The sequence below is a fragment of the Epinephelus fuscoguttatus genome, linkage group LG4 (genome assembly GCF_011397635.1).
Source record: "Epinephelus fuscoguttatus linkage group LG4, E.fuscoguttatus.final_Chr_v1".
NCBI lineage: Eukaryota > Metazoa > Chordata > Actinopteri > Perciformes > Serranidae > Epinephelus > Epinephelus fuscoguttatus.
In genome coordinates, this window is record NC_064755.1 from 28,498,628 (window position 1) to 28,516,235 (window position 17,608).

The 17,608-nt window shown below is 39.7% G+C and overlaps 1 protein-coding gene across 1 annotated transcript; it reads right to left on the minus strand.

Annotated features, from left to right (window-relative positions):
- Positions 1–1,020: 1,020 nt before the first annotated feature.
- Positions 1,021–17,410, minus strand: ap4e1 (adaptor related protein complex 4 subunit epsilon 1). Its single transcript, XM_049573183.1, has 21 exons — positions 17,082–17,410; positions 15,283–15,354; positions 15,038–15,161; positions 14,824–14,897; positions 14,626–14,747; positions 14,352–14,511; positions 12,429–12,595; positions 12,250–12,323; positions 12,026–12,148; positions 11,827–11,936; positions 11,602–11,745; positions 11,105–11,213; positions 10,868–10,986; positions 9,053–9,355; positions 8,046–8,157; positions 7,827–7,965; positions 7,476–7,689; positions 5,904–6,437; positions 4,437–4,627; positions 3,338–3,498; positions 1,021–2,912 (listed from the first exon to the last, which is right to left on the minus strand). Exons 1-21 carry the CDS (start codon positions 17,220–17,222, stop codon positions 2,752–2,754), a joined length of 3,354 nt encoding a protein of 1,117 aa, XP_049429140.1. The 5' UTR covers positions 17,223–17,410; the 3' UTR covers positions 1,021–2,751.
- Positions 17,411–17,608: the final 198 nt, after the last annotated feature.

The window sequence follows — 17,608 nt, forward strand, 5'->3', positions numbered from 1 at the left end:
CTCTTGCAGCTAGTGCAGCCTCTGAGCAGAAACACAGTCGGTTTCCCCTGTGCTGATCTGTGTGACGTTAACGTGTGAGACATTTAGTAACTTATTTTTGTGCAAAGCAGATGTTACTAACAAGGTTGAGATTAAACAATGCAATGACAAAAAAAAACAAAACATGCACATTAATTTTCCATGTCTCAGCATTAAGACTTAAAAAGATTCATTCAATACATTTTAATACTAATTGAGGCCCATATAAGCTCAATGCCTTTTAACTATAGATATTATATAATTTTATATTAAACTATCACAGATATAACTACTATGATAAAAAAAATGGAATCTTTGCTTTTATCTTTTTCTTTTGATGTATAATTGTTGTTATTTAATAGGGGAGATATCTTCATGAGCTGTTTTTGGTTTCTAACCCCTCTTTCCTGTATTTTCTATACATGTATGTGCAAATAAACTAAACTAATTACAAGCATGTCATGATGTGGTGACACATCACAACTTGCTTCGTACATTTTAATTCCAGTTAAATCCTGTTGATGAAGACAGCGTTATCATGTTATATATATATTTTCATACAGTATGTGTTTCCTTCATCATTAAGATGTTACTGTTTTAGACATAATCAAAGTTTAAATTGTTTTAATTTGTTGTATATTTGGTGTGTGTGTGTCTGTGGATTAGTATGATGGCAAGGTGAATGGAGGTACTGATATGTGTTAGACCTCTCTATCTTGTGATGTTTTCTCATGTTACAAGTATAAAAAATGTTGATAAGAGACAAAGATTATTTCTTTTTTACAAAGAAGGCTGCAAGTCAAATTATATGCTGTTTTTTTATATTTGGTGTATGCACAAAGTAAACAATGCTCATTGAATAACTCTGAAATATTGTGTTCCAGCAAATATCACGAGAAGAGCAAACATTACAAAATATTTTCTTTACTGTTTCAAAGCTATTACAGACCTATGATACATGACAGCATTTATTAAATGAAGAATCACTGAGTCAGACTCAAGTTAATTTACATGTGTTTGAATTTATTCATAAGTTAGCAGAACATAGTGACAGGCACTCTAAGAAACAATGACTCTCTCTGTACCACAGGCACAAATCAAACACGCCACCTTGGCATTAGAACATAAGGCGTTGGGTTAGAGTTGAAGTTTTAGACACATTGTTAGTTTCTCGCTGTGCTTCAAATCAGGCAACAAAAAAACAAACATAAACTTCCCCTTCAAGTTGAATTAAATAAAACAGGCCGAGATGAGTCAAATCTGGTGCAGCACGATCAGACAGTTCACAGAGCACGATGATTTTTTTTTCCTTTCAGACAAATCAATATAAAATACTTTCTGTAAGAATATAAATCCAATAAATATGTTTTTAATACTGCATTGATACAAAAATATAATAATCAAAGACCACTAAAATCCACCTCTCACCCAAAACTGACAGAAACATGAGTGCATAGATAATCACATCACACAGAAGGCAGCGTCTGCAAAACATGAGCGAAATCTGAAATGCTGACAAGACATCGCAGAGCGCTAAATTTAAGACAAAAGACTCTCATCGTATAGTAAGAAATACGTGTAACTGCTGCAGTCAGAGGTTAGTGTCATCCTGATGTAATCCTAAACACAAGCAGCGATGTAAACATTTTTTCATGTGTTGAAACTTCGGTGAAGACGAGCAGGAATATTTGTTTTAGATTATTTTAAATTCTCCTTTAATGCTCTGTTTGGTTTGTTTCCTTACCACAAATAATGAACAATGAATTTCATATTACTAAAAAAATCATTATCTTCCCTGTGCTTCTCCCATAACACCTAATAAACAACATCAACCAATCAGATGCAAGAATTAGTGTTAATCTTTTCATTTCAGTCAGTATTGCTTCAGTGAGTATTGCTGAAAATAAACAAAACTACTTTTATGTCTGATTAAAATCTAAATGGGCTTCGCTGTTATGATCGTTCTAACTTAAAAAATGTAGCTCATTTTTAAAAAATATCGCAAATTAGAAAGCAGGACATGATCTCTGCTGACACTCAGCATGCAGACCTGGGATCTCATTTATAGAACAATGCGTAGGATCCATACTACAAATGTATGTACGGACAAAATGCACCAAAAAATATTCAACAATTTCTACCATCAGGCTTCCACCTCACCATCTGTGTCGTCAATTTCCCATCTTCAAAATGTTCGGAAGCACGGGTCAGTTTCTCCCACCAAGTTTGTTTTTATATATCACAACTTTTGCGTAGGAAGTGGCGTACCCTTCTTTCAAGCCTCGTTTTGTGCATACACAATGTTTATAAATGGGACCCCTGGGGCGCAAAAAAATACCAGAAATTTATGATTTTCCTTTCATACCAAGAATATCATACTTAGCATTCATTTCACTCATGAACAATGTTTTAACCACTTAAGTTTTCAAGTCATCATTTTAAGACATTATTGATATTGAAAACATCAAACACAATCTTTTGGCCCTGAGGTTTTTACCAGCCATGACTTTCAAACAGACGTGGATTATTCCATCAGTTTAACTGATTAGTGGACATACAAAAATCCTACAATGTAGCTTTCGTGGAAGAGATAAACAAAAGGTAAACATTGTAATACGAAGATGAGGATGATGTGTTGCACTACTGCTCTGTGTACCTTCGTCCTCTACAGTGGTAGAGGGTCAGGTGGTCATGTTGCTCAGTGGCGTCAGTGGAGGAGTTGCAATCGGAGGCTCAGTGCTCCTGTAAAGCTCTCTGACAATGATACATCAGGCAGTCGGGCAGGTCCGGGACCGGAGAGCGCAGCCACACGGCCAGTGTTCCTGCATGCAGGCGACAGTGCATCAGACACGGCTGATCCTGGAGGAGGCGGCAGGCTACAATACCTTCCATACCTGTGGGGAAACATCAAAAGGGTTACTCACTAATAACGTAAAATATAACAGATTGTAGTTAATATCAACCTACTGATCAAATCCTCCACCACTGCACATTTCACGTGTGTATTTATGAGATGTCCTAACAGAAGAGCATCAAAACTGATGACGTGATTTTGACGGTTCATTTTAGATTTTGGAAACAGCCAATGATTATTTAATTAATTTGTTTTTTGATTCATCTATTTATATCTTTTAGTATTGTTAATTTTCTTTTTATCATTTGTGTCAGCACTGTCTTGTGTCAAACTATACAACTGTGTAAATTTTTTCAGTCTTTTTACCTATTTCTACAGAGTTATATGGCCATATGATGTATCCCATTTGATGCTGTTTTTTTTGTTTAAAAGAAAACAATGAAAAAAAACTAAATGTCTGTTCACCTATGATTTCCACAACATGAAGATGAAGTTTCTTCTTCAGCACATTCAGAGTGCCTGTGAGAGGCTCTTCGCTGTCACTTATCACCGTCAGTTTCTGCTTTGTATCATGAGAGAAGTCCAGCCACATCGTCCCGTACTCCTCTGTGGACACGGTCAAAGGTCTGAAAGGCAAGGCAAGGCAAGGCAAGGCAATTTTATTTATATAGCACCATTCATACACAAGGCAATTCAATGTGCTTTACAAGAGAAATACATTAAGATAAAACATTAAAGGAACAATAGATCATTAAAAACAAAAGCTAAAAGCAAGAAAAACAGTGCAGAAAATGCATTTAAAAAGCAAACATAAAGCAAAAGCAACAGCAGACAAATATAAAAACAATAGCTACAGATTATCCTAACAATAAGTTACATATCTAGTTCACTGGTGAGCTGCAGTAAATAGTAATGTTTTAAGCCCTGATTTAAATGAGTTGACAGTTTCAGCCGACCTCAGATATTCTGGAAGTTTGTTCCACAGGCGGGGAGCATAGAAACTAAAGGCTGCTTCACCAAGTATATCAGAGATGTATTTAGGCCCGAGACCATTTAGTGCTTTATAGACAAGTAACAAGATTTTAAAGTCTATCCTTTGACACACAGGAAGCCAGTGCAGTGACTTAAGCACTGGTGTTGGTGAGGACTCTGGCAGCAGCGTTCTGGATGAGCTGCAGTTGTTTGATTGATTTTTTACTCAGGCCTGTGAAGACACCGTTACAATAGTCCAGCCTGCTGAAAATGAAAGCATGAACAAGTTTTTCTGTATCTTGTTTAGACAGAAATTCTTTTATTCTTGCTATGTTTTTAAGGTGGTAGTAGGCTGATTTAGTAATTGTCTTAATGTGACTATTGAAATTTAGGTCTGAGTCCAGAACTACACCAAGATTTCTGGCTTGATTTGTAGGTTTTAGTGTCATGGCGTCAAGGTGAGCACTGACTATTGATCTTTGTTCTTTGGGGCCAAAAACACTATCTCAGTTTTTTCTGTGAAAGAAATATGTTCAATTACAGTAATCACCTCTTCAAGGCCATGCTTGTGAAAAAGTAGAAAATATTTCACCTGATGAAGCTGGTTAGAGGCAGTTTGTACATGAACTGCAATGACTGAGGTGTCCCAACAGGAAACTGGTAAGATACCGCCCCGACCACTTCAACGTGGACTGAAGGCCTCTTCACAGTCAGGGAATACTGACACACTGCTACACTGTGGCTTCTCACCTCCTGCACTATAGTGTCACACTCACAGGGTACCTGAAACAAACAGGACAAGAAAATGACCTTTAATATGAAAGACTAATAAGCAGAGGATAAGACAACTTTAAGGGGAAAATTCACCAGCTTTTATGTGGATGTCCAATCAGTGTTGATGGTAAATGTAGACAATTCCTCAGTGCATGCTATACTGACTGAGAGTTTGCAGCCTTTTTCCTGCATGTGATGTAGTCGGGTGCAGGAAGAACTACAGGCTGGATTTTGCCTCTGTGTAACCAGGGGACGTGCTCTAGATGCCACTAAAAGTAGAACATCCTTGTTATGGACAAGGATACATTTTAAAGTTCTGCTGAATCTGAAGAAAGGAGGACGCACAACTCCCATATTTTTTAAAAAACAATGGGTGCAAGTTGCAGAATGATTCCAAAAAAACTTGTGGGCAACAGCGCAAGACAAAAAAGTGTATCAAAAACAAAACTTAAAAAAAAAGCTAAAACTGTTTTTGATACACTGAAGAAGGCTTAGGCCGAAATGTTTGTTTGTTTGACCGTGTGTTGCCCTAGTAAATTATACATTTTGACTTTTTTGTTTTTTGTGAGTGCTGTTGCCCACAAGTTTTTTTTAAAGTTCTGCTGAATGTTGGCTGACTCAGATATTCAGCCGTATATATTCAAGCCAGCTGCATGAGCTGTGAAAGAGGATATGACCAGCAGGGACCCTCCAGAGCTGGAGGTGCTGAAAGCAAACTCTGACTAGTGGTGCCTTTACTCAAATTGCCCTTTGATGGAAACAAAAATATATTTTTTTGCTACAATGAATTTCAGCGTGGGCAGTTTTTGTTGGATGCTGACAGAGCCCATGCATGTGTTTCTGCGTTACTATGCATGAAAGTTCTACTCCTCACTTGGACAAAGGTGTGCTAAAGACCCTCTTCAGGATCAGAGGGCAGGTGACAACTGAGTGAGTACTGTTGTCACCTAACATTATTGTATGCTATTTTGCTGAGTTGCCGCTTCGCAAAATGCTAATTTAAGTTGGGCTTTTATTGTAAAAGGTAAAAAAGCTGAAGGAGTGAAGTGGTAATGCGGTGTCTGAGACAATGTGAAAAAATAATAAAGAGTGTTGCCGTCTTGGTTCATGATGGTTCAGACTATGGAGCCTCCAGCAGGAAAACTCAGCTGCTTCAGTCAATATAGCACACACTGAATAATTTATTGCTCCAGTTGACTGCAGTTACCATCAACACTGATTAGCTGTGGACATAAGAGGTGGCAACTTTTCCCTTTAATATTTCTCTGCTCAATAATTACTATACCTCGACTTCATCTGAGTCAAGCTCTAGAAGTATCTGCTGAATGTCAGAGTCAGAGGAGTTGTGAATAAAAACAACTAGCTCTAAAGAATCGTCTTTCTGCACATGACAAGCTGAGACAGCCAGGCTTTGGTTGGAGCACACAGGAGTGATTTCTGAGTGCGACAGTCCCGAGAGTTCAGCAGGAAGATGAGAACTGAGACACAAGTCTTCAGGTATGTCTTCTGATGGAGCCGGATCAACACCGTTATCCCTAATGGGAGAGGGGCTGCTTTTCTTTGTGTCACTGTCAGCTAACTCAGCATCACATGTGCCATTTGCAACAGCGAGGCCCTGAGGGAGTTGGGATGTCTCTTTGGGCGAGGAAATGGTTGGCTCTGAGGTGATGTTGGAGTCCAGGAGGCTGTTACACAGCAAGTTATCCACTGCGCTCGGGGTAGTGACGGAGTTTGATAGATGCTCGCTGGTACTGGAGGACGAGCTCGGACTTTTGGCTTTTCTTCTGAATCGCTGCGGCGTCGGGTCAGATTTTCCCATCTGTTGAAAGGAAAAGTTTTAGCTGTAACAGATGCATCTGTAGTCATGCACCGATGGATCTTTAATTTTAATCACTGAATCACAGAATTTCCAAAACAAACAAAGGAAATGGCAATGCAATGCAATATCACATTAGTATGGCTGAGACTTAACAGACTTGACAGAGACAGTAAAAGCTGTTTAGAGCTGGAACAACGAGAGTTGATCAACAAAGTTATACTCATATAATCTCTCTTTAAACAAATGTCTGCTGAGTCTCTATCGCCAAATAAGGCAACAAAATGGTGACTGAGCCTATAGCCCACTGATGAAAGCCTTTGCCTTTTCAGTATTATGAACTGGATGTCTATGGCTATAGTCCCAGAAAAATCACTAGTGGTGCACATTTAGTGACGCCTTTTCCACCACCCAGCAGTGGTTGATCTGCCCAAGAATGTAGGCGGAGCTAACGCAACAGACTCACGCTTCAACTCACTTGAGTGTGAAGCAGCAAACTTTTTTCCAGTCTCTGCTAGTGCTGCAAGTAATTTGACTGATGTCACACAGGCAATACTGTTTGGATCTCTGGGAAGTGAGATCTAAATACACATCTGCAATTACTGCTTTTCGCCATAGGTGTCGCCAAAGAGGACAAAACCAAAATCTTTGAGATCTTCAAACCAAAATGCCAAATGTGGTTCCGGATTCTCAATTGTGAGAATTTGTTGCTTTTTTGTCTCATGTAAAAATGACTTTTATATGTTCTAAATCTGGACTGTTAATCTGGCACAACAATCAAGTTGATGACATCACCTTGGGTTCTGCCTGAGAAGATAAATTCTGTAGTGTGAGCACAGAGCATTCAACTCACCAGATTCATATTTGTCACATGTCAACAGCTGCTTCAGAGTATATCACTTCCAGCTGCCAGAAGAAGGCGCTTAATTCTACATTAAATCTCATATTGTAATTAAAATATCAGAGAAATTCAATGCACCTTCTTTACTTCAGACTGTGCACCACCACCTCTAACAGTTAAGAAGGAATTAAAAAGCTCACCAGGCACACAGAGCTTTGGGAGCCCAGGCCGACAAACAGCGAAGAGGCCAGCTGCTGTTTCTCCTGTTCCAGCTCAGCCTCTCCCTGCTGGCTGGGTGACCGGACAGGACTGGGAACCTCAACATGGGCAGACTCCTCCACAGGTTCTCTCTGCGACAGGTAGCCCTCCCTCCCCCACACCCTCTTCACACCATCCAGCTTCAAAGTCGTAGAACTGAAACGAAAATCAGCTGTAAAGCAACTGGGCATTTGTTTTTAAGCTATTCTAATTCAGACAACACAAGTGTATGAGTGTGTGTGTGTGTGTGTGTGTGTGTGTGTGTGTGTGTGTGTGTGTGAGTGTCTACATACCCTCCTTTGTGTGAGAGGTCAGTGCTGTCGCCTGACAGACCAGAGCTTATGGACAACAGTGTAGGAGACTGTCTGTCTGCGATGCTGCAGGAAGACATGCTGATGGGCAGGGACAGGCCGTATGGCTCCAGGCTCAATGCTGAGGCAGACAACACAGTCAGAACACACCAAAACAAGGCACATGCCAAATCTGTCACAACCTTATCCTCAATCTGTTACCTTTTGCCTGGGCTAGTTCCTCCTGCCGTTGGTGGGGAGGCTTGTATGGAGCAGCGCCAGCAGCCAACGCCTCCGATACAAATCCATCCAGAAATGACAGAGAAGAATCCACCTGGAAACAAACACCAATGCCAACTGCAAGTTTAAACTTCTTTAACGTGGATGGGAAGATCATTGGGATCAATGTGTGTGCTAATTCTTATAATTAGAATGTTATTGTTGTTTTCTGTTTCCATCCGATACTGAATGGAGCTCTGTGGTGAACCAAACCCATCAGACCACTACAGACATGCTCAAACAGCTACTATGGTTACAACTGAAACGATGATCCCCATTATTTCGATAAATAGAGTCATTAATCTAATCGACTGTGTGTCACAGAGGGCAAGTGAATGCAGGTTTTATTTCCCAGCGAACGGATAATAAGCACTCTCTGCCAGAGAGGAGGAACTACAAAGTAACGTCATCCGCTGTGGTTCCAAGTGTTTAATCATTTTGAGATGTTTTTCCCACACTACGTTCTGACAAGTTTCAACAGCAGCGGACATTCAAGGTCAAATTAAAGGTTTCCATTTTTCAGTACGCCAGGCTTCTGTGAGTACTGACTGTAAACAACATCACAATGACAATACACCGTACACTTAAAGGGAAACTTAGGTGTTTCTGAACCTGGACCCTGTTTTCACATGTTTTTGTGTCTAAGTATGCAGACTTTTCTACATATTCTTGATGGAGACAAGATTTTTTGAAATTGCTCCAGTATTGAGAGGAGTGCTGCAGCCACAGTGACAAAAAGCAATGTAATACCTATGGGCAATTGTGCACCATCAATTTAAGTCTACTAAAATTGTTTTTGCCACTGACAGGTTCAGATTGTGATTCGACACATATACATATTTATTGAGCATTGTCAGAGGGAGCCTAAGATCTGAGATTTTCACTACCAATAACTGCTTCCATGCAATTGTTGTATAGATGATGTTTAGGGACTTGAACTTGTAGGTTACCTCCAGGGGTTCCAGGCCAGCGTTTCGAGGTAGCACCCTAGCTCGTAGTTCAGGGTGCTGGCTGAGGTGCTGCAGCTCCTGAGCCCTCTGTCTCAGCACTGTGTCCAAGGAGCTGCTGTATGTTTCAGACACATCCTGGGCCACAGAAATACCTGCCCCGCCCTCGCAGAGCTTGGTCATTGCCATGAGGACCCAGCTCTTGGTTTCACTGGTGGTGTTCTTCATGTCCAACAGTTTGGCCAGCAGCCTCAGGACTGTAGCCGCTTCAAGCTCCTCCCTCAAATAGGAGTATTCACCGAGGACCTGTGCGTGGCAGAGAGGGGGCAAAAATTCAGCGTAGTCATAGCATGTTGCATAGTATGTAGTAAGTTACATTTTGAGGTAAAGAGGAAAACTTTCCTTTGACTAAACTTAGGTATTTTTCAACCTGGACCCTGTTGTCCCATGTTTTTGTGTCTATGTGACTAATGGGAGCAACACTTTTAAGGTCAGGTCTTGTTTGTAAGGCTCAGCTTACTAAACCAACAGACAATATCAAAACAAAGAATGGACTCACTAAAGCAGAATAGAACAATTTCATGATTGTCCTATCTACATTAAAACTTTGCCTTCCTACAGATGCTGTCAGTGTTCACGTCAAAATCAACTTGTCATCTAAGACAGTGCCCAAACACTTATACTGCTGTACTGCTGCCACCGGCTCCCCTTTGATCACACAAGGAGCAGGAAGGCAGGGCTTCCTCCGAAAATCAATAAACATCTCACTGGTCAAATTTTGAAATTGGTCCTGTATTGAGCAAGAGCGCCTCAGCACCTAAATTGCTTAAAGTACTTGTTTTGCAACCGACAGGCTCAAAATATTATTTTCTAGATGTCTGATAACACTATGGGAAGGATCCCTACAGAGGTCGACTTTTTCATTTCAGTGTAAGATCCTTTTTGTTTAACCAGAAACAGCCCTAAAATCGGTTTTGCCAAAGTCACCAGACTCCATTCAAACAGACAGTAGGTTTTTCATCTTAAAAGCACAAACTTTCAACAACTGTAGCCTCTCAGGTTTGGTTCAAATAAACCCTTAATTCAGCCAATTAGATGTGAGTCAGATGTGTGACTCTACATACACTAAAATTACTGTTTATTTAAATGGAGTGTGGTGGGTTTGCTAATGGCGATTTTGGGCTGTTTCTGGTTAAACAAAAAGGAACTTTCTACTTCATAAAAATATATGTCTCTGTAGGGATCCTTTCCATAATGTTGTTAGCCACTACAAAGAATCTGAGCCTGTCAGTGGCAAAACAAAACACTTGTAGTGGACGTACACTGACAGTGCACAAACGTCCCAAGTGGTTACATTGTAGTTTTGTGGCTGCCAGCTGAAGTGCTCTCCTTTGGACCTATTTCAAAAATAAATTTTTGCTCCAATTAGTCACTTAGAAACAAAAACATGGAAAGTCCAGGTTGAAAAATACCAAAGTTACCCTTTAAATGTTTTTATCTGTAAAAGATTTAGAAAATATAATTTCATGCTTGCAACTCCTTTTTTGTTTTATCTACTGTTACTTAACTCCTGTAAAAATGCACTTGTGTCTCCATCTAGGATTTTTACGCTACCAGGGTACCAGACATATATATCCAGTTGACATAATGATCTTGGCCAACCCTCCCACATTTTGTATTAATGTCTATAAATCATAAAGTAATTTGTAAAGTATGCTTTAAACCGCACATTGTATTCCTCTTCCTTCCTCTGCTTCACGTTCTCATTATTATTACATAAGAATCACACAAACTGCTCATTGTGCAAACAGCACTCACCCAGCTGATGACTTGGAGGAAGCGCTGTGGCAGTTTGCCAGGCTCTCCTTGCAGCAGAGAAACATATGAATCAACAGCAAACAGTCTCAACTTCCTGTCCTCCTCCACACTGTCAAACCCTGAGACATTATAGAGAAATCGGCATCAGCAAAAATATAATCAGCACCAAATTACTGAACTGAAACATCACAACACAGAAGAAGTAAAGAATAGGTTGAGTGTGCGCCGTGTTCTCACCCTCAGACAGCAGTTTAAGGAAACTATTCGGGATGTCAGGCTGCATCATGTCTCCACCCACTGAAAACACTGTGTTCATGGTCTCAATGAACCATTCATTGTCTGGTGCATATGTATAATGGCTCATAGGAAAACAGCCAACACAGTAAACAGGAACAAACAAGGAATAAATAATATGACAAGATATTATTAAAGGATATGATTTCTGTTTTTCAACCACACACTAATTAAATTTAAACCTAACCTTTTGCATTAAGAAACTGAGGCTGCAGCTCATCGGGCTTTAAAACAACCCAGTAGAGTCACCATTTAGGGCAATAATTAATCAACAGAAGATAAAACAAGATCTTGGCTGAAAAACATTCTGAATTTTATGTGAGATGTAGCAGGCGGGGCCTTGACTATGATTTTAATTCCTCTAGGATCAATTTGGTTTTCCACATGCAGAGGGCCACCAGGAGTAAATTAACATCAATTTGTCTCGTGCTCAGAGAAGGATATTTTTCTGCCAGTTCTGCCACCTTCCCCACCAGGTCGATGGTAGTGTAGTCGTCTTTATTAATGCGCAGAAACTCCAGCATCTTCTCAACGATAACTGTGACATTCTGGCCATTGGTAATCCGAAAAAGTAATTCCAGTGTCTAGAAGAAAGCAGAGAAAAAAAGTGGTAAACCCACAGTTGCATGACACCAAAATCCACACCACACCAGTATCTGCCTCACTTCACGCTTGATGATGAGGTCGGGGTGATCAAGACACTCTATGATGGTCATCTGATGCTGCAGGGCCAGTTTAGGATCCTGCTGGACCACATAGGTGAGGGCCTTCAAGCCTATGGTAACAATAAATGAATCAGTTTACTACAGTGAATATCCTAAATATTGATGGTTAAGGAAAATTACCACTTTAATTGATTCTTACCGAGATATTTGAGATTGATCTTCGGCGACAGAACAAAGTTGCCCATGCACTTTACAGCTTTTTCCAGAAGGTCAGATTTGGGATGAATTGTGTAAATACATTTTACACACTCGTATAATATTGCTGGAAATAAAGACAGATTTCAACAAGTGGTTGTAGAAAATACTTGAATGATTTCAAATCACCAAATCTGCAAAAAACCCTGTACTTTAAAGTTGACATACCATAGGTGATGTTATGATTCATCTCTGCTCTTCGTAAAGACTCGTCAAGGACTTCATACATGATCTCACTGGTGCTGTCAAACAAAGAACACACTGACAAGATGTTCTTGGATTTGAGAACAAAGAACAATCCCCGCATGGCATAAACATCCAGTTCAACCAGGGACAGAAATAATTACCTCTGGTCATTTTTCCCAAGTAAGGACAATATTCTGAGAAGCTGAATCTGCAGCCATGGAGCAGGGACACTATGATAGTTAAAATCCATGGGCAGTTTTCCTCCCACCACCTGCTTCAGTATGGTGACAAAACTTGCCGTCAGGTCCTTATAACTTTCTGCGTTCTCCTGTAACAATAGAAGAATATGTGACAAGACTGGATTACACCACAGAAGATCAAACCAGAACAGGGTTCCTACACAATTTTCAAATTGCATACTTTTCTATAATCAAATTTCCAGACTTCTTGGTAGATTTTTCAGACCATATTTGACGTCTGAGTACAAAAAGCAAGGGAAAATAAAATGGGTCTAATAGTGCATCTTAACGGCATCAACAGACTCAGCCTGTCTAATGGCCTCTGGCAGGCTGTTCCAGAGCCGAGGAGCTGCTACAGAATATGGCACAGCCAACATGGCACACTGGGTGGATCTGAGAGGTCTAGTGGTGCCGTAAGGGGTGAGAAGCTCTGAGATATATACCATGAATAAATGTATCTTCAATTCAAAGAATTTTGAAATGTATACTGAAATGAACAAGGAGCCAATGTAAGGACACAAGGATAAGGGTGATGCAGTCTTGGTAGCATCATTTTGAACTAGTTGTAAACCAAAGATAATAAAGATAATAAAGCTAAAGATAACCAGTCTGAGAAATGTCGGAGTAGAGGGGGTTAGAGGAGTCCAGCCTGGGTGATACTAGGGCATAAATGACTATTTCTAGATCAGAGGTTGATAGGGAATGCCTACTTTTGGGGAAGTGTCTGAGTTGGAAGCAACATTTTCCATAGAAATAATATTGGACGGATTTTTAAAGGTTGCTTAATGCAGAAAAGACAATCTGTTTACTTTTCTGAAAACTACATCACTGCACATCTGATAAATGTTCAGACAAGCTTAATATATGGTTATTGCGATATTATGTATATATTAGTGTTGTCACGATACCAAAATCTTTGTTTCGGTACCGATACCAATATGAATTTCGATACTTTTCGGTACTTTTCCTAAGGAAAAGTCCTTTTGGATACAAACCTTTAGAACAATAAATAGTAGGGGTGTAACGGTACCAAAAAATCATGGTTCAGTAAGTACCTCGGTATGGATGTCACGGTTTGGTAACTCAAATGTTCCACCAAGTTGGTATTGTCTCGTGTTGTCTCCCTTTGCGAGGCAGACTTTCTCTTGTCTTTTTTCACGTGCGCCAGCTGCAGATGTTGATACAGGTGTTGTCATACACACCACTTGTGCAATCTGTGCTCCAATAGGAACAAGAAAGGTGTTTGTGTGCATAAATGAGTAAAATAAATTAACTAAATGAATAAATTGAATCAATTTCAAAGTACCGGTATTTTCCAAATGCAGTATAGTACCGTTTGGAATACTCTAGTACCGCGGTACTATTTTAGTACCGGTATACCGTGCAACACTAGTATATATGCATTTCAAAAATATTGCCCCATTTTCTTTCAAACTAATTTGGTAGCAAATTTGGTTCAGTTGTGAGTCACTTAGGGCAGAGCTGCTTTGCAAGCTGTGACAAATTGGAATAGAGGCAGCTCTGTGTAGGAGTCTGTTCAGTCACACAACATACTCCTTGCTTGCTTGCTAACTCTGTCCCACACTCTTTCAAACAGTGGTAAACAATTTGGCTGTGCTGGCTGCCTGCTCCAAAGGCCATGAAAAACACTCTGCTTGTATGATCAATTCATTTTCAGAAATTTAAAATTTTATATTTTAGAAAACAGAGCAGGGGCAATAGTATAAAAACACAAATATTTCTCTCTTTCTCTCTTTCTCACCATACTTATCCAGACATGAACTAAAATCAAAACTTTTCCATCCTGCCAAAACCCCGTCACAACCCTCCAGAAAAATAAATTACCTGGATCAGCTGTAAGTAGATGTGTAGAGAAGCTGTCATGACACCCGGGTCTTTGTCACACAGAGCTTTGCGAAACTTGTTGTGGATGTGTTGAACTTGATTCGGTGCTATTAGGTAGAATTTATACAGCGCCAGGACCGCTTTCCGTCTAATGATTTCTCTGCAAATATGAAAACCATATAAATCATGATATTCAAGCTGATTTTTAATGCTCCAGTTTACTTAACGCATATTGGTGACTAATTAGGCTTGAGAGCCAAAGAGCATTTCTTACTTTGGGTGATTCAGTTTCTCCTCAACCAGAGGAAGGATTGCAGGAATCATATCTTTGGGAAACATCTGGCTGACGACAGTTAGAGCCATGCACACTTCAATAAGGTTTGTGCTCTGAAGATCCTGAAAACACAAAATACATTAACATATGCAGACACCAGATGATGATGACAAAGACTGTAAAAATGCCAACACCCACCTTTAATACAGTGTTCACAAGGAGAAGCAGCAGCTCATGACTTTCATTCAGAAACAAAGACACAGCGAGATAACCTGCAAATCAGAAACAGACTTATTTTTTGCCCAAATAAAAAAAAAAAACTACTATAAAAGCTCACAAAGCTACTAATCATGCATCTTGAATTGATCATGAGACAAAGTGAGTATTGTAAAGCCACTGGGTTAAAACATACCAACTCTTTTCTCCAGAGCAGCGCCTTGTTGAGCCAGTTTGATGGCATGAATATAGCTGAACGAAGCCTCATAACCAAGCATTTCACAGTAGATTGCTCTCACCATGAGCTCCTTCATCTGCCTCTGAATCAGATTATGATACAAGGAAGAAGGAAACACATCAGTAATTTCAGGCATCACTGGACCGATTCAAATAATCTGCTTTCTTTTACAAAACAACAATGGAAAATCATGAGAATCGTACCATGGAGGTGTTGGGGGAGGACACCTGTTCTTTGATAGATGCTAGTTCACGTTGAATAAGTTTTTCCTCCTCCTGAAAAAAGGGGAAAACACACAGGATGTTCAAATCAAATACTGAGATTGTGCCTGCTGACGCTGGCACTGCCATGCTCTGTTTGCTTTCAGTGGTCATGTTAGACTAATAGACCATACTTCAGCCCATGATCTACATATCAGAATCTTACAGGTAGTTATTTTAGCAACTATCTAAAGAATGTGAGAGAAGATTATAGTCATAATAGGAGAGTCACTGAAGCAAATTTAAACCTTTGCAGATTTAAGACGGTAATAAGTAAGGATTCTGGCCACTGTGCTGATGCTAAGAAATTAAAAATAAGCTGCCCCTTATAATTTAAGAGGTGTCAAACCCTTCTACCGTTAATGCAAATATTAAACAGCGCCTGCACCATAGCATTCCTCAAAAGACTGTGGACATCTTAATGTACTGTTTATGATTTTTAATCCAATAATATTTGCACCTTGAAAAAAACATCTTGCAAGTATTATATTTCATGATGTGGTTTTAAAATAACCGTTATCTGTTTCTGGAAAAACAATCAGTTGAGCTTGTTTGTTGATATAATTTAATGTTCTAGTTTTCAGTTTCTGTTTTCTCACATGGGTTAGGTAAGACTTTCAAAGTCTGTCTCCATCTTGATGAACGGTTGGTGGACTGTGAGAACAATGTTGGAGCTGTATCATTCTTTCCTTGAAAAAGCTTGATCATGTGTTGTATATTGGTTTATATTTGATAACTGGGTTTTGCATTTTTTATTTTTTTATTTTTATTAAACACAAACCACCTTGCAATACACAAGATCCTTGTATGTTACACGTCGCACAGATGGCACATGGCATAATCAGATCAAACATAAAATAGCCACTGGGCAGAAGCTGAATTTGAGCCAGTGAGTTTGTTTTGCCGCTGACAAGACCTGAGCCCCTGTAACCACTAGGTACTGGGTCCCAAAAGAAGACAGGAACTTGTGTCATTGAGCTACAAGGCAACATATGAACAACACGAGGCTCCAGAAATGCCAATACGATATCAATGGGTTCCTGCACTCTGCATGGACCCTTCAGAAAAAAAACAATAAATACACTTAGATATGTTGTATTGTTAAATATATTAAACTGTTTTGAATATACAAAACTAGTTTATATTGTACTTTTGACCATTACCTAAAGTATACCGTGTCAGCACACAATGAAAACCAAGTTGTAGACTGCAGCGACTTGCTTTTAATAGGCAATGCATGACAGTGATCTTAGCTGTAAACCTGCTGTAAACAATTCCTAAATGGAGTGTTCACGTGTCTGTGGGATATAACAGCATCCAGGACTTGAAGAGCAGCAGCAACATTACTCCACAGTGGCCATGTTTGCCTTCCAGGATTAACTTCTCTGCAAAACGGTTTGTGGATGCCAAGCATTTTCGCAACTGACTCTCAACACCTTGAATATCTGAGTTTATCACAAGCACATGAACGCACCAGCAGGGATGTGTTTTTGAAATAGTCCGATATTTGATTTCACCTGTGTTAACACGTGATAATAACATAGCAGGAACGACAAAGTTTATGTAAATCGGTCTAAAACACAGCACTGCACTGCACGGAATACGTGGCATACTATTATAAGTGCCTTAAACACATAAACACACCTTTCTTGTGTTAGCTTAGCATGCTAACGTTGGAGCATTTCACCAACACCTGACTCATCTCATTTCACCTCAGCTCCAGAGTTTAAGGACACACTCACATGTTTGGACGTCAGCTCTGTGATCCCTCTGATGAGGTTTCCCAGTTTGGAGGTGGAGGACAGTTTGGTTGAGCCAGGCTGAGAGTCTAAAGACAGGAGGCTCGGCAGAGCTGTCAGGGTCTTCTCCACAACATCGCTCATCTTGGCAGCGAAAAGCGGGAGTTGGCAGCTGTTTTTTCCTCTTTCAAAATACACGTATTAAATCATCTATCCATCCCAGAAAGAGTCAATTAATGTGACTCAGCGAAAGTTAAGTGTTAAACATTTAAAAAGATCACAGGAGGTGAAATGCTAGCTTCCCAGTCGGCCATTGTTTTGATTCAGCAGTGACCGAGGCTCGTTGATGATGTCACTTCCGCTTGTGTTGGGGAAACTTTATTAGAAACCTTAAACAAAGACAGTAGATGCTAGTTAGCTTTAAATAGCTTAGTAGATTGACAAAAAATAAAACAATGAGATAAGTTAAAGAACAACAATGACTAAATTAATAAGATTCAGAAGTCAGACGTTGATAAACAGCCCCTTTA